Source organism: Lissotriton helveticus, chromosome 8, assembly GCF_964261635.1.
Source record: "Lissotriton helveticus chromosome 8, aLisHel1.1, whole genome shotgun sequence".
Classification (NCBI taxonomy): Eukaryota; Metazoa; Chordata; class Amphibia; order Caudata; family Salamandridae; genus Lissotriton; species Lissotriton helveticus.
In genome coordinates, this window is record NC_136069.1 from 168,161,457 (window position 1) to 168,179,746 (window position 18,290).

An 18,290-nucleotide genomic window follows, 5' to 3' on the forward strand; every position below is an offset into this window, starting at 1 on the left:
CTTACTTAATATATCACCCTCCCCATACGCTATATGCCACCATGCAGACTACAGCCTCATTAGCAGTGCCCAGGGCAAAGGAGGAATGTCCGCATGAGCATGGAGTAGAGATCACTCTAGAGAGCACAGGAGAATACTCTCACCCAACCACAGGCTCTGCCTTATCCACCTTTAATTCCTGCACCACCTTTACCGCATTTCTCTCCAGCTACATTGTATGGGCTTTTGTTAGCATATTAGATGCGCGCGTTGTTGGGCCCAGATTTTTACAGTCTACCTGGCGGTGGCCTGATATATCAGGGTATTGGCACTGAGTGCATGAAGTAACTATGGCTATTACAGCGCATGTGACGCCACCCCTGCCAATAGTGGACGTGCTTAGCTACGTGAAGGATATTCCCGCTTCTGTCCACAAATACACTGCAATATTGCTGTCGCTTGCAAAGAGGCAGATTGCCATTCATTGGGGATGCATTGCTGTGCCCACTGTACGAAACTGACTAGCTGATGCAATTTTATGCTAAGAATGACTTGAATTCTATTTAGCCTTTATGCTGACACCCAACAGGCCGAAGGACCTATGACCTCCATTACGCTATATGTGACAGCCAGGCCGGCTGGGTGGGAGATGGCACTGTACACTGCAACGTAATGCAGAGATTAACCCTGTGGCAAAGCACTCCGTTCAGACTAAGGGCCTCATTTATGAGAAATGACGTATCAATGCGGGAAAGCAGCGATGCGTCACTTCTCAGTGCGCACTCCTTGCGACATACCTGATGCGTCATATTTAATGTGTGACGCATCATGTCGCAAGGAGTTACAGATACATCAGTATTTCTGACGCATCTGTAAGCGCAAAAGTGACGCATTGCTAGAGTGTGTCACAAAAGTGACGCAACTCCAGCAATGCGTCCTTTCACATGGGGCAAGCCCCATGTGAAAGGGCCTGCGTCAGTCTTACGCCTGCTGTGAGGCAGGCGCAAGATTATGATCTCATAGATTTCACTGCGTCACTTCTACGAGGCTTTTTTGCGGGGGAACGCCCCCCTGCATACATTATACCTGATGCAGGTATAATGTAGCGCAGGGGGTTACAAAGTGACGCAAATAGTGCGCAACAGGAGGCATGCTTTACGCCGCCGATGCATCACAAAAGGTGATGCATCAGAAGCGCAAAACTGGCGCAAGGCCTCATAAATTAGACCCTAGGGCCTAATTTAGATCTTGGCGGATGGGGTTATTCCATCACAGCTGTGACAGATATCCCTTCTGCCGAAATCTGAATCCCATAGGATATAATGGGATTCATATTTCGGCAAACGGGATATCCATGTAAATGTAAATGTAAATGTAGGTGTACTTATATAGCGCAAACCTGTCACCCAAAGGGCATCCTGGCGCTTGCTTAGGGAACCCGTCCTGGTATTCCCCTGTGAGAAACCCCGGCAGGGTGTCCACAAGGTGAAAGCCAGGCATCACGCCGCGAGGGGCCGTAGTGGAGATTAAGCAAGCTATTGCCCAGAGTTGCAGAGTGTGACCCCGTGATTCAAGTAGGCACCGGAGCGAGAATTGTCGAGTCCGTGGAATTTTGATCCCGAGACCCGCCGAGGCGGGGAATCGAACCCTGGTCCACGGTCGATCTCAGCTTCCGGGTCTGCCGCCTCTAACCACTGAGCCACGCTTCTCCACACTGTTGTAACAGAGTAACCTGCCCGCCAAGATCTAAATCTGGCCCTAAGCTCTGCAATTAGCCAATATGTTAAGGCCCTCTAATTGAAACTGGCCTCTATTGATGGTCATATGTTACACGCACATCGCAAGATACCTGAATGTGATCCATAGAATAACATCTGTAAATCATAAGGAATGTACATACTTTTCTTTTTCCTTTTCTTCTTTGTGATGTATTTGAAATGCCAATAAAAGAATAATAAAATTAGCAGGTCAACCAGTTCTAGTTAGAATAGACAACACAGCGTATATTATCTAGGTTGCCAATCAAGGCGGAACACTATCTAGACCCTGATTAAATAGGCTCATCTGCTGTGGAACTGAGTCATTTTTCACAAGATAGACAGCTTTGTGGAACACCGGTGGATACACTCGGTCAGCAGCTTTCAGAATTTACCCCCAGTGGGAACTCCACCAGGTGGGTTATGCATTCAATCTGTAGGGTCATTCCATGATTGAACTGTTCGCTACTGTGGATAACAGCAGATGGCAGTGCTTCAGCAGCAGGTTTTGGAATTCTAGAGCGATGGGCAATGCCCTTTCAATCAGTTAGTCAAAAATCTTTGCTTTCTCTTTCCCTCCATTTTCCTTGAACCCAATGGTGTTGAGAAAGGCAAAGATAGATCAGTGCGCTCTGATCTTAATTGCTCTGGCATGGCCACACCAGTACTGGCAGTCTCTCCCATTCGTGCCCCACCCGATGCCTCAAGTCCTGTTGGGCAAGCGGAACGCACTGATGGGTGCAGCTGTGGAGTGTGAGCTGCACACCAGTGGATCACTGCACCTCATGCACTGCATGCCTGCAGTTACCTTAAACTGGCTGACCCACCAGTGTCATCATGTCCCATCTTGTACCTTGGGGTGAGGGGCACACTTAGAGGGTGCTATCAGCTCCTCAATTCCCCCACAATGTATTTTTCCCAGGATTCCTTAAAAGAAAATCTGGGCTTTAAGATAGCCCAATACAACCCGGTTGCCCCTGTATTGTTTACCGTTACCTCTTCTCAATCAAAGATGGATCTCTAATAATTTCCTGTTTGGAACCTATATAAGGAAGACTGTCCAGCCTATTCCTCATGTCACAACGCGAAGTGCTCCTTGCCCTACTGTTCATTTGCCCCTTTACCACTGATTATTCTTCTGCTGTGTTTCTAGTTATTTTTCCTGAAGTCCTGCATCCTCTTCCATGTGAACCCATCTGGTATTGTTTTCCCTGGAATTCCGTTGCCGCCTTGGAGGTTTTTTGCCCTCTGGCATTCCTTTTGGAGGGCATTTTCCTGCTTGGATGTTTGCTGTGTTGGCAGCAATGTGGCTACTAGAAGGGGTCACCTTTACTGCTGGCATACCAGAACAGTCAAGACCTGGCATTTTCCACCAGCCTGCGACATGATCCTTAACTAGGCATCAGTTTCTCCTTTCAGTTATCAACATGTTCACCCATACATCTAAAAATACAGCCCAAAATGCTCCCCAGAAACCATGGAGAGGGTCTCCATCATGACAGAAAGACGCTGAATTTGACATCATGGTACCTGACCACTTAGAATTTGACCATTTCGATCTACCATGAATACTGTAGAAATATTTTGGTGTAGACTCAAGGTCCAGCGATCACAAAGACCTACAAAACCAAATGGAAACATTTCTGTATCTGGTGCAGGGATAAAGTCCATCATCCACTTTGAATAAGACCTGATCGAATTTCAAGACTGAAGGCTACCATTATCCAATAACCTTTTATTGCTGCTCAAACATGGAGCCCTTTAAAGAATAGTAATACATCATAACACATATCAAGGTTCAAGAGAGCTGAGCGTTCGTTAACTTCTCTGTTCTCACAACGAATAATGAGAGGTAATGAAAGGGCTCTTCAGAGCCTTCCCACCTGTTTGTCAACCTCCAGTTCTTTGGGAACTTAACATTGTCCTTAGTGAGTTGATGATGCCTCCTTTTGAACCAATACATAAGTCACATTTTAAATTTGTCTCATGGAAGACATCGCTTATTCTGGACTTGGCATGTGCAAGGAGAGTTGGGGACAATTGAAGCTTTCACTATCAAGGAACCTTTTCTTTGGTTTTCAAAGGACAAAGTAATCTTGAGAACCAAGTTCATACCCAAGGTTCCTACTGACTGTTACTTAAATGAACCTGTCATTCTCTGATCACTTTTCCCAAATCCTTTTACGCTAGCAGAAAGATCAATACATTCATTGGACTTGCAAAGGACATATGCATATCAGACCAGCTGTTTGTGTCTTTTACTCAGCCATGAACTGATCATCCCCTGCCCAAAAAGGGAATAGTTTGTTGTCTCTCAGCCTGTATTACCTTCTGTGATGCCAAGGTGAAGCGTCCACTTGAGGGCAGAGTGAGGGTGCATTCCACCAGGAATGTGGCATAATTTGCAGCACTCCATTTTGGGGTGCCTTTGAAAGTCATCTGCCGTGCAGGTACCTGGAAGTACAAGCACACGTTCACTAAGCATTATTGTCTTGCTGTAGACGCAGAAGCTGACGTTGCAGTGGGACAGGCAGTTGGGAGAGACCTGGCCAGTCCTGAGAGACCTGTTTTGATAAAGGTGAGCCTGCTTCCCATTTTTATTATGTATTATAATGTATACTGCGGGCTATTCTGATTCAAGCATGGAAATATATAAAAGATCCAATGTTGGAGAAGAGATTAGTTACCAGTAACAGCAGCTTGCCAACATCTGCTATCTTTTATGAATTCATGTGACCCTCCCTCCTCGCCAGTCAAAAACTTGTTCATTATATATACTCTTCTCACACTTGTGCTTTGAAATCTGAGCTATGGTAACCCTTAGGGGCAGTAGAAGAGCTTAAGTTTCCACCTCATTGACTGAAGTTTGTATTCTTTCAAATGTGGTGGATGTACTACTTATTAGAACATTGGAATGTTGAACGCTCCATCAAAGATGGGCTTCTAATGGCTGGTAAAAGCCCAGAACTCCAACGTTCCAGTGTTGGTCTTTCACAGCAACAGCTGTGAACAAAGTCCAGAGCCAGATGGGATTTCAACCCACTCAGGCTCCCTGAGGCCTTTGTTTTACTAATTAGAACATTCTGCCATGATGTGGCGGAATGTTCTAATAGCCTTATAGCCCCCTGCTGGGCTATAACGGCCATTAAAGACCCGCTTCCTAAAGGCTCTGGCTGTTAACGCTGGAGCAGGCCTTTAATGTCCAGTATAGCCCACTAGGGCAGGGTATAATGGGTAATGTTTTTCAGGGCTGTGGCCATTTTACCACTGTTTACTGCTATGTTTTAATGTACAGAGGATTCCCTGCCTGATGACAGGGAATGTTTCAAGCATGTGAATATTTAAAAGATGCCAGTGTTGGAGAACTGGAGTTACAGGCAAGAAACTTTTTTTTTAATGCAGGCTGCTCTCAAACAATACAGTTGAATTTTTTACTGTAGTCATGCCTGGGTTTCTTTTGGAACTAGGGGGCATATGTATCAAAAATCCGATTAGCGATTCACAAAATGCGATTTTTTGCGAATCGCATTTTGCTAATAGCGATGTAAATAAAAAGTCGCTAACAGTTTGTGATTCCTTAAAAATCGCAGACATTTCTGAGAATACCTACTTGCGATTCCTTATTTGCGAATTTCGCAATTAAGAAATCGCATTTTTAGGGAATCCGCAATTCAGGTTCAGCTTGATGACATCACAATCAGAAAGTGGGAGTGATTTGCTGCACCTGATTGCCTGAGTCAGAAGTTGTGAGGAGAGGCAGAGGAGTGAGCACACCAGTGAAACTGCTACAATGGAGTCCCAGGGCAAACAGAAGGACAAGGAAGGTGCAGGAAGAAAAAGAAAACAGAAATTCAGTGAAAGGGAGCAGGAGGTGCTCATTGAGGAGATGGTGTGCAGCCATGAACTTTTGTTTGGCAAGAAGGCACTCCGGGTACCTGAGTCCAGGAAAAGGTTGTTATCCAGTATTGGGGTATCTTTCATAGATTCACATGCCTGAATCATTCCCCGTCGCCGAGGCGGGAGTCCCACGGTATATAAAAAAGCAGTGCCAACAGTAAATTTCAGTGGTAGGCCCTATGAGAAGGCCTGGGGCCTAGATTGTAGTAGCCTATCTACCTCATTATGCTAAAAAGACCAAAGTCTTTGCACCAGCCAATCAGCTCACAGCACCTTCTAGAACCCTCTCTGCAGAGCCAGTTCTCCTCAGATTTTCACCGCACGTCGTGTGGAAGGGAGTCTCCCTGAGTCTTGACTCAGTTTCTTCATCAAAGCTTCAGGATGTCTGACAAGAAGGCCTTGTTTAGACCTTGTAGAACATGCGAAAAGAAAAGGGTCCATGTTGATGACCAACATAAGGACTGCACTTATTGCCTTTATCCAAAACATGAGGCAAAAAATTGCAAGATATGCCGCACCTTCCCTTCTAAAACTTTAAGGGATAGGGAGGCCAGAGTCCTTTTGTGGCTAAAATCCTCTTCTACGGATGACGAAGACAGAGCCTCTACCTCCAGTAAGAGAGCGAGATCTCAAGAGGATAATTCAAGTGAGGGGAGAAAACATGTTAAAACCTCCCACTCTACTTCAGGCTCTTCACAGAGATCTCCATCTAATATCTCTGGAGCCTCAGCCACCAAGGAATCTTCTAAGACAACCGTGAGTAAGAGTTCTTCTGTCTCCTCACCTGTGACTACCAGTTCTACTTCTACTTCTTCATCTATGGCTATGATCTCCACTACAGCCATTACTTCTCCTATCCTGTCTACAAGAATCTGTATTGTGGCTACAAAAACCTTTGTCGACGATTCGTCGACGACAGCCTTGACGATGAAGAAGCACTCTTCGACGAAGAAGCCCCCGTCGACAAAGTCATCTACGGTACCGTCGAAGACCGTCTCGTCGACGAAGAAGCAAGGTCCATCGACGATGAACCCGCCGACGACATCGACGACGAGTCCGTCGACGACGGCCCCGTCGACGTCGAGCCCATCAACGATTGTCCCGTCGACGTCAAGTCTGTCGTCGGTGGCCCCGTTGATGTCGAGTCCGTCGACGGCGGTCCTGACGACTTCTTCGTCGACAATGAACATATCGACGACGATATCACCGATGGCATCAAGACAAATGGATACTGCTTCAGCTAAGCCTTTAGCTGTGAAACAGGCTTTTTCTACCCCGCTTTCTTCAAAGACCTTTCAGTGAGTATCATACCAGAGGCAGCAAGGATCTTACATTTCGCCACTTATGCCATCTCATCTACTAGAGACTCATGCTGATGACGATGAGGAGAGTTTTGAGGATGATGACAACGAGGGAGCTTTTAAAATAGCTCACTATCCCTCAGAATTAAATATTAAATGCCAGGAGGATGATGAAGAAGAAGATGCTTATTCTGGGCATTATTATCAAGAGGACATAGTAGTCGCTCATCATTCAGAATACCGGAGGAGGCCTCAGGTTTCGGAGGCCAGCCATTTACCACCAAGCCTCATCCAAGATTTACAGGCTATGCTGGCAGATTACAAACAACGTTTTCCACCTCAACAGGTTGTGCCACCAGCCCAACCTACTGTTCCAGTTCCTCAAACTGACGTTCCACCGCCCAGGTCTCCGGTCACAGAAACTCCACAACCTGCCTTACCTACGCCGACCCCGGACACTTCTTCGGATGAAGGAGTAGAGGAAGGAGAGTTACCTAACAATCCACCGTTGGATCCATGGGACAACTACGTTATTCCCATGCCGTCTCCACCAACTCCACAACCTTCAGACTCACCACCTGAAGACATAGGTGGTTTTCATAATCTCATTGAGCGAGCTGCATTAGATTTCAGTTGCCGTGACAGTGGAGCAGTCAAAATGTTTCCTCCATGATTTTAAAGAGAAACTAGGAAGGTGTCAAGAGCCATTCCTATTATAGATTATATCTGGAAGGAAGGTGTCAAGGTGATGAAAAACCCTGCTTTAGTTCCAGCAGTGTTGCCCAGGATTGACAAAAAGTATTGTGCTCCTCTAGTCCTGCATGCCTCATTGGACACCTGCGGCCGGATTCGGTCATATCACAGGCCGCTCAGCAAAGATCAAAAAACCCAGCCACCCCTATCACTACACCACCGGATAAGGAGGGGCGTCGTTTGGACCTTATTGGTAAGAAATTTTACACTATGGCTGCTGCCTCGCTCAGAGCTGCAAATTCTTTAGCCATTATAGGGCGCTATGATCGCCAAATGTGGTCCGAGATGGCTGGTTTCATTAATCTAATCCCGGAGGATAAAAGACAGGTAAGATCTTATTGGAGGGGGAACGTGCAGCGGCAGAAACCATCGACTGCGCTTTGAATATTGCTGATACGAACTTTAGACAGCTGGCAGGAGCTGCAGTTCTCAGATGACAGGGCTGGCTAAAGGCTACCACCTTTAGGACCGAAGTCCAACTTAAGATCCTGGGCATGGCCTAGGATGGAGAGTCTCTATTTGGGAAACACATTGACGAGGCTCTCCAGGCAATCAAGGCGGATACTGACTCTGCAAAATCCCTAGGGTCATTGCAGTACAAGAGAAGGTCGTTTAGAAGTGCTAGAGGACGTGGATACTCCTCTAGAGGAAACTACTACCAACAAGGCTGACCATATCAACCTCAGTACCGGCAAAGTTATCAGTCTTCTTATCGACAGTCCGGAACAGCTAGTTTCTCTCGCCTGGGTGGACGGAAGCGCACAAACAGTCAAGGGCGAGACACTCACAGAAAACAGTGAGATCAGCCGGGCGCCAACTTCATTTCCTTCCCTCCCTGTGGGCGCGAAGATATCTGCCTTTCAAGAACAGTGGCAGCGGATTACATCCGACCAGTGGGTGCTGGACTTAGTACAACATGGTCACACCCTGGAGTTTATCACCAAACCACCAATAACTCCGCCCAGGGGTCCCCCTCCCCCTCATCTTCACTTATTGTTCAAGGAAGTTCATTCAATGCTCCTCAAGAACGCTATAGAAAAAGTTCCAGTACATCAGAGGCACACAGGCTTCTATTCCCGTTTTTTCCTCATAAAAAAGAAATCAGGGGAATGGCGACTGATTCTAGACCTGCGCAAACTCAACAAATATCTCAAGAAGCAGGGCTTCCGCATGGTCACTCTTTTGGAAATTCTAAATTGCCTCAACGAGGGAGATTTTATGGCTTCCTTGGACATGGAAGATGCATACTTCCACATCCCAATCCACTGGCGCCCATTATCAGTTCAAAGTTCTCCCGTTTGGCCTCAAGTCGGCGCCAAGGGTTTTTACAAAGTCCCTGGCCCCAGTAGCGGCAGCGCTACGTTCATCAGGGATCCAGGTTTTCCCGTACTTGGACGACTGGTTAGTCAAAGGTCCATCAAAATGCAGGGTGCAGAGCGACATAAGTGTGCCGCAATCTCTTTGTATCCCTAGGTCTCACTATCAACGAAAAGAAGTCTCAATTGGTTCCAAAAAGAATCCTACTTTTCCTAGGAGCTTGTCTGGACACGATACAATGCAAAGCATTCTTGTCTCAAGAAAGGCAGCTTCGTCTAAAGGCATTGGCCATAAAAATTTCCAATAGAAAGTCACTTTCTGTTCGCCGCTTTGCGTCACTTCTGGGAATGTATTCCTCAGCCATAAATCTCATTCCGTTGGCACGTCTCAAAATGCGGCCCCTACAGGAGGAGCTACATCTCCAATGGCAGCAAGCGACAGGCTCATTCGAGGACATTATCGAAGTCACCCCACGTATAGTGGATGCTCTGCAATAGTGGACACAACTTCACAATCTAAAACAAGGACTCACGTTCTTACAAACTCCTCCAGACTTCGTCCTGACGACGGATGCGTCCATGGAGGGCTTGGGAGGCCATCTCCAAGACTTGCAGGTGCAAGGCAAATGGTCTCAGAAACACAAGAAATTCCACATCAACAGTCTAGAGTTGAGAGCCATCTTCCTATCTCTACAGGCATTCCTCCCCAGAATCGCGGGGTCTTCAGTCCTGGTACGAACGGACAATACCACCAGCATGTTTTACGTAAACCAGCAGGGAGGGACAAGGTCAGCAACACTATCAAAATAGGCTCAAGAGTTATGGGAATGGATAACGCTGCACGATATAACTCTCAAGGCGGATCATGTCAAAGGTCTGCACAATACCCTGGCAGACAAGCTAAGCAGATCCTTGTCTGATTGCCACGAGTGAGAGCTGGACAACACGCAGTTAAACAAGGTGTTTCAGACTTGGGGCAAACCAACGTTGGATTTATTTGCGACCAACCAGAACAAGAAATGCCGGGATTACGCCAGCAGATACCCTCAACAGGGGTCAAGAGGGAATGCCCTGTCCATGCGATGGTTAGGGATCTATGCTTACGTCTTTCCTCCGATCCCTCTGCCGTCTCCTTCTAATTGCTCCCAGATGGCCTCGTCAATCTTGGTTTCAGGAGCTCATGTTGCTGTCATAGGCGCCTCCGATCAAACTTCAACCGGCTCCAACTTTACTGTCACGCAACGGAGGTCAGATTCTTCACCCAGACCCTCAATCTCTGAAATTGCACGCATGGCTCCTAATTTCTTAGAATTTCAACACCTACAAATTCCTCAAGACTGCTGGGATATCTTGAAGAAAGCACGAGCCCAGAGCACGTTGAAGACCTATCGTCTCAAATGGAAGCGTTTCTGTTCCTGGTGTACTTCAAACGCCTTACACCCTATCGAAGCTCAAACGGAGAAAATTCTGCCTTATCTTTTACATTTGACTCACTCTGGTCTTTCATTCTCGTCCATAAAGGTCGATTTAGCGGCTTTATCCAGGTTCAGGAAAGTGGCTGACACTCCATCACTATGCTCTTCGTCACTGATAAAACAATTCATATGGGGTCTTTCCCGGGCTTATCCTCCAATTAAACCTTCACCACCAGAATGGGAACTCAACACGTTCCTCTCACAGCTGATTAAGCACCCGTTCGAACCAATCCACAAAGCCGACCTCAAATTCTTGACATGGAAGGTCGCCCTTCTTTTAGCCCTAACTTCTGCCAGGAGAATAGGAGAAATTCAAGCTTTCACTATCAAAGAACCGTTCTTACATTTCCCTCAAGAGTATGTCACTCTCCGAACAAATCCAACTTTCATACCCAAAGTGCCTTCTCAGTTCCATCTGAGTGAACCAGTGAAATTGCGGGTTTTCTTTCCAAATCCTACAACCCCGGTGGAAATAACACTACATTCTTTGGACATTAAACGATGTTTAAAGTTGTATCTTCAAAGAACAAAGAACTTCAGAAAGTCAGATCAGCTATTCGTGGCTTAGGGCCAAACTACACTGGGGAAAGCAGTAACTAAAGCCACAATTTCCAGATGGATAGCCTCTGCGAACCATTTCTGCCATGTTAAAGCTAACCGACCACTACAAAGGACTGTAAGATCTCACTCTACAAGAGCCGTAGCAGCATCAACAGCATTGTTTGCAGGAGTGACGCTAGAGAACATTTGCCGTGCTGCGACATGGAAGAATGGCCACACGTTTACAAGACATTACTGCCTGCAATCAGCAAATCAAGAGGATGCGGCAGTTGGCCAAGCAGTTTTACGTCACCGGCTTCCATAAGAACATATTAACATATTCAGGTAACAATATTTGGTTCATTTTACGATGTGAGTATATTATTCAGTATTTTTGTTGATATAAAAGAAGGGAATGTTTAGCGTATTGCTTGTTTATTCCTTTCCTGTGGAATACTAGATGACTACTCTTTTGTATTTAGACATGCTTTTATTAGTAGATCATTTACTTTGCAATTGTTGGTTGTTAAACATAAGTTTATGGAGGTGCACCACAATAAGTCTCCCACCATCCGCAACCGACTTTTACCTGGCTTACGGCTTGCTATTCTGTTTCAGGCATGTGAATCTATGAAAGATACCCCAATACTGGATAAGAAAACACGTTAATTACCTGTAACCTCAGTTATCCAGTATTGGTATCTTTCATAGATTCACATGCACCCACCCTCCTCCCCGGAGAGTCAGTTCTCTAGAGTTATGGGAATGGCTAACCCTGCACAATATAACTCTCAAGGCGGAACATGTCAAAGGTCTGCACAATACCCTGGCAGACAAGCTAAGCAGATCCTTGTCGGATTGCCACGAGTGGGAGCTGGACAACACGCAGTTAAACAAGGTGTTTCAGACTTGGGGCAAACCAACGTTGGATTTATTTGCGACCAACCAGAACAAGAAATGCCGGGATTACGCCAGCAGATACCCTCAACAGGTGTCAAGAGGGAATGCCCTGTCCATGCGATGGTCAGGGATCTATGCTTACGCCTTTCCTCCGATCCCTCTGCCGTCTCCTTCTAATTGCTCCCAGATGGCCTCGTCAATCTTGGTTTCAGGAGCTCATGTTGCTGTCATAGGAGCCTCCGATCAAACTTCAACCAGCTCCAACTTTACTGTCACGCAACGGAGGTCAGATTCTTCACCCAGACCCTCAATCTCTGAAATTGCACGCATGGCTCCTAATTTCTTGGAATTTCAACACCTACAAATTCCTCAAGACTGCTGGGATATCTTGAAGAAAGCACGAGCCCAGAGCAGGTTGAAGACCTATCGTCTCAAATGGAAGCGTTTCTGTTCCTGGTGTACTTCAAACGCTTTACGCCCTATCGAAGCTCAAACGGAGAAAATTCTGCCTTATCTTTTACATTTGGCTCGCTCTGGTCTTTCATTCTCGTCCATAAAGGTCCATTTAGCGGCTTTATCCAGGTTCAGGAAAGTGGCTGACACTGGATCACTATGCTCTTCGTCACTGATAAAACAATTCATATGGGGTCTTTTCCGGGCTTATCCTCCAATTAAACCTTCACCACCGGAATGGGAACTCAACACGGTCCTCTCACAGCTGATGAAGCACCCGTTCGAACCAATCCACAAAGCAAACCTCAAATTCTTGACATGGAAGGTCGCCCTGCTTTTAGCCCTAACTTCTGCCAGGAGAATAGGAGAAATTCAGGCTTTACTATCAAAGAACCGTTCTTACATTTCCCTCAAGAGTATGTCACTCTCCGAACAAATCCAACTTTCATACCCAAAGTGCCTTCTCAGTTCCATCTGAATGAACCAGTGAAATTGCGGGTTTTCTTTCCAACTCCTACAACCCCGGCGGAAATAACACTACATTCTTTGGACATTAAACGATGTTTAAAGTTGTATCTTCAAAGAACAAAGAACTTCAGAAAGTCAGATCAGCTATTCGTGGCTTAGGGCCAAACTACACTGGGGAAAGCGGTAACTAAAGCCACAATTTCCAGATGGATAGCCTCTGCGAACTATTTCTGCCATGTTAAAGCTAACCGACCACTACAAAGGACTGTAAGATCTCACTCTACAAGAGCTGTAGCAGCATCAACAGCATTGTTTGCAGGAGTGACGCTAGAGAACATTTGATGTGCTGCGACATGGAAGAATGGCCACACGTTTACAAGACATTACTCCCTGCAATCAGCAAATCAAGAGGATGCGGCAGTTGGCCAAGCGGTTTTACGTCACCTGTTTCCATAAGAACATATTCAGGTAACAATATTCGGTTCATTTTAAGATGTGAGTATACTATTCAGTATTTTTGTTGATGTAAAAGAAGGGCATGTTTAGCGTATTGCTTGTTTATTCCTTTCCTGTGGAATACTAGATGACTACTCTTTTGAATTTAGACATGCTTTTATTAGTAGATCATTTACTTTGCAATTGTTGGTTGTTAAACATAAGTTTATGGGGGTGCACCACAATAAGTCTCCCACCATCCGCAACCGACTTTTACCTGGCTTACGGCTTGCTATTCGGATTCAGGCATGTGAATCTATGAAAGATACCCCAATACTGGATAAGAAAACACGTTACTTACCTGTAACTTCAGTTATCCAGTATTGGTATCTTTCATAGATTCACATGCACCCACCCTCCTCCCCGGAGAGTCAGTTCTCTAAGTTTGGGATACTCATTCCCACTTGTGCTAACGAAAATCTGAGGAGAACTGGCTCTGCAGAGAGGGTTCTAGAGGGTGCTGTGAGCTGATTGGCTGGTGCAAAGACTTTGGTCTTTTTAGCATAATGAGGTAGATAGGCTACTACAATCTAGGCCTCAGGCCTTCTCATAGGGCCTACTACTATAATTTACTGTTGGCACTGCTTTTTTATATACCGTGGGACTCCCGCCTCGGCGACGGGGAATGATTCAGGCATGTGAATCTATGAAAGATACCAATACTGGATAACTGAAGTTACAGGTAAGTAACTTGTTTTCATCTGGCTGGACATCCAGGAAAAGGTGAATGCAGTAGGTGTTAACCAGCGCACTGTGGAGGAGTTAAGAAAGCGCTGGTATGACATGCGCCAAAGGTCGAAGGAGAAGGTGGCTGCCAGGCTGGCAGAGGCCAACAAGACCGAGGGTGGAACATCTACTGCCACCACTTCAACACCCCATGAGGAGTTGGTGGAGTCAACCCTCCTACCAGAGAGCGTCAGTGGTGTGGCTGACATAGACCGCTCTGACCCTGCATCCACCCGCCAAGGTAAGAAGCATGCCAAATGCAGCCACACACATCACCACCCCATTCACACAGTCAGGAATGCACCCAACACAATCTACACATGTCACTCTGGTCCACTTTTTCCAGCAGACACAGCAATGCATCGTGGGAGATGTAGTCAAATGCATAACAGTGGGGCAATTATAACTAGCAATTTTAATGCAGTATGTGAATTCATATACAGGGGAAAAGTGAGAGATAGCAGTTAGCTTATACAAATGCAGAAAACTTTATTGAGTGAGAAATGCAGGCAAAGTCACAAAATCAAATATTCCCCCTTCTATCCACAGCAGGACCCAGGAAGACAGCGCAGGCTGCGAGGAGTCTGAAAATTTGGATGACGAGGCAGGTCATGGGGACTCAGACTCAGACACAGAGGCAACACCTGTCCCATGTAGGAAGCACACCATTGTGCCACCACTGCCACCACTGGAGGATGAACAGTTCACAGGGGAGGAGGATGGACAGGCAGAGCCAGGGCAGCGTGACACCCAGGTGCGCGAGAAGCACACACCCCAACATAGGGAGTCCGGAGCAATCAGATGCAGGTCAATGCCCAGGACCAGCTGTACCACTGACGAAGATGCCACAGTGTATGCAGGACTGGAGGCCAGCATGCTGCAGATTCAGCGCCTGCAACACAAATCCATGAGGTCCATTAACAGACAGCTATGCAAAATGAACAAGAGCCTGCTCTACATGGGGGAGGGCATGATGGGCGTGGGAGGTGCCATCCGTGAACTCTGTGCAACATTAAACAGGCACCAGGCAGCCAGGCACAGGGCTAGCCAACGCTCAAACCTACGTCTGCAAAGCTACACCAAGGTTGTGAACCTAGCCAGCTGATACGTTGCAGCGTCAGCATGCACGTGGAGATGTCCCACTGCTGCCACGACGTTGCAAAAGGCCTTGTGCAGGTCACCACTGCCGCTGAGTAACAGCAGACGGAAAAAGCAGGTGGCACAGCACTCATGGCCACAGAGGAGAGTGAGGAGACATCCAGTAGGAGCAGTATCACCCCAGCAGTGCCAGATACAAGAAGGCGCAGTGGGAGACAGGGTGCAGCACCTGTGGACCCAAGGGAGGGCAATCAGCACCTAGAACAGCCTGCAGCAGTCCGTCCAAGGAGGAAGTGAATTTGGAACAATATTTCACGCAAATGGGTGAGGCAATGCATTCCTACAGGACTCAAAACTTGCCTGACTACCTGCACTCTGGAACTAACATGTGCTAAGGACAGCGACACTCATTGTGTTGGTCAGACTGTGTGACAAACTTCCATCCTGCAGCTTAAGGTGTGAATAAACCCAGATCTGCTACAAAATATATTTTGCCTCATGTCATCATTACTCACCTAGTAATAGTTCTTTGTGATCTCAGCCCGTCTCTGCCGTCCGGCAGTTGCCCCAACTCCAACTGCTGGTCTGCCAGGGGGAGGTGGGTCATCATCGTCCGACATATCTGTTTCTGTCAGTTCTATTGGGATGCCTTTTCTCATTGCTATGTTGTGGAGCATTGCACAGGTAGCCACAATCTTGCAGCAGGTCTCAGGGCTGTATTGGCCTGCTCCTCCACTCTTATGCAGGCAGCGGAAACGGCTCTTCAGGATCCCAAACGTTCGCTCTATTACACAGCGCATAGATTTATGTGCACGGTTGTATCTCTGCTCCCTTGCATTGGCTGGATTTAGGCATGGGGTCAGGATAAAGTCCTGCACTGAATACGCACTGTCACCTGCAGGGATGAAAACAAGAGGTGAGTCAGTGTCCCGCCCCGCCAAATATGTACTGTATGTAGGGATGTGTGCCATGCATTTACCTAGCAGTTAGCCCTCCCCAAACTCGCCAGCATACAGACGTCTGTGTATCTCACTATCTCTAAAGATGGAGTCGTGAGCAATGTTCCCTCTAATTTTTTTCCTCTGTGTGCGGCATCGTAGGGTCTCTGTGCACTGCAGCCATGGCTATGTGCGCCAGGAACCAGACCGTGCATGTGTGCAGCGCCAAATATCCCTCCAAAATTTTGCTTAAAAATCTGAAAAGATGGTGCATTTCCACACATACAGTGCTACGTTAAACTATACTATGTTGTGTGGTTAGGCTTGCCGTAATTTTTAGAGCAAATACAAGTTCAAAGCACTTAAAAAGTATTTTAAAGTTGGGTAAACTAATTACATCGGTGGTACTCATAGTACGGCCCGGGGGCCGCCAGTGGCTCGGCAGGCCTTCATTGGCGGCACACGGACCTTGCCTTTTCGTTTCTAGGCAAAGTGGAGATGCATGTGCTGTAAGAAGGAGTGGAAAAAAACAACAAAGCCTAATTAACAAGTAAATGGAAGACCTGTGAAGTACTCAGGCCCGGGCAGCCACAAACGAATGGGTAAGTGGGGGGGGGGGGGGGAGGCTGGGTCTTAAGCCCTTTCAGCCCAATGGGCGTTGCGCGCCTGGATGTAAGCACATTCAGAATTTGGACAATTGCACCTAGAGACCGAGACGAGTAGGGAGAGATACGGACAGGAAAAGAGACAGAGACAGAAAGGGAAAGAGACAGATTGGGACAGAGACAGAGAGGTAGAGAGAGAGAGGAAGGTAGAGGGAGGGAGGGAAGTGGAGGGAGGGAAAAGGGGGTAGAGGGTGGGAGAGGGAGGTAAGGGAGGTAGAGAGAGGTAAGGGAGGTAGAGAGAGAGGGAGGTAGAGGGAGAGGGAGGTAGAGGGAGAGGGGTAGATGAAGAGGGAGGTAGAGAGCGAGGGAGAGGGAGGGGCAGAGGGAGAGAAGGGAGGTAGAGGTAGAGGTAGCGGGAGGTAGAGAGGGAGAGGGAGGGACGGAGAGGGAGGGACAGAGAGGGAGAGGGAGGGACAGGGAGGGAGAGGGACAGATAGAGGTAGATGGAGAGGGAGGGACAGTGAGGTAGAGAGAGGTAGATAGAGAGGGAGGGACAGAGGGACGGGGAGGGAGGGACAGAGAGGGAGGGACAGAGAGGGAGAGGGAGGGACAGCGAGGTAGAGGGAGGGAGAGGGAGGTGGAGGGAGAGGGAGCTAGAGGAAGATGGAGCTAGAGGGAGGGACAGAGAGGGAAAGGTAGGGGGAGGTAGACAGAGAGGGAGGTAGAGGAGGGAGAGGGAGGGACAAAGAGGTAGAGGGAGGGATGTAAAGGCAGGCGGAGGGAGAGGGAGGGAGGTAAAGGGAGAGGGAGGGAGAGAGGTAGAGGGAGGGAAAGGGGGAGGGCAGAGAGGTAGAGGGAGAGGGAGAGGGAGGGACAGAGAGGTAGAGGGAGAGGGAAGGACAGAGGTAGAGAGAGAGGGATGGACAGGTAGGGACAGAGTGGGAGAGGTAGGTAGAGACGGAGGGAGAGGGAGAGGGAACTAGAGGGAGAGGGAGGTAGATGGAGAGGGAGGGAGAGGGAGGGACAGAGTGGGAGAGGTAGGTGGAGATAGAGAGGGAGGGAGAGGGGGGGAGAGGGAACTAGAGGGAGAAGGAGGGACAGAGAGAGGGACAGGCAGGGACAGAGTGGGAGAGGTAGGTAGAGACTGAGGGAGAGGGAGAGAGAGGGAACTAGAGGGAGAGGGAGGGAGAGGGAGGGAAAGAGTGGGAGAGGTAGGTGGAGAGAGGGAAGTAGAGGGAGAGGGAGGGGCAGAGAGGTAGAGGGAGGGAAAGGGAGAGGGAGGTAGAGGGAGGGACAGAGAGGTAGAGGGAAAGGGAGGGAGAGGGAGGGACAGAGAGGGAGAGGGAGGGGGAGGGACGTAGAGGGAGAGGGAGGGACAGAGAGGGAGAGGGAGGGACAGAGTGGGAGAGGTAGGTAGAGACAGAGGGAGAGGGAGCTAGAGGGAGAGGGAGGGACAGAGAGGTAGAGGGAGGGAGAGGTAGAGGGAGGTCATGCAAACCTTACTTAGGTAACATCATTTACACAGTAGGAGACAGAAATTGAATCATCCTGAAAAGACAGACACTAAACATAACCCTGTTTTCTCGCAG

General features: G+C 47.7%; 1 protein-coding gene across 9 annotated transcripts in view; it reads left to right on the plus strand.

The window, feature by feature from the left end:
- The window catches only part of LCA5L (lebercilin LCA5 like), a 976,100-nt gene that overhangs the window by 259,274 nt on the left and 698,536 nt on the right, over positions 1-18,290 (plus strand). Inside the window, exon 4 of one of the 9 annotated variants that reach the window (XM_078656827.1) lies at positions 14,610-14,736. The exons of the other annotated variants lie outside the window; for them this stretch is intronic. Coding sequence (XP_078512953.1) covers positions 14,610-14,648 — 39 coding nt within the window. The 3' untranslated portion in view covers positions 14,649-14,736. Of the gene's footprint in view, positions 1-14,609; positions 14,737-18,290 lie in introns of those variants that run through there. 9 annotated transcript variants of the gene reach the window in all.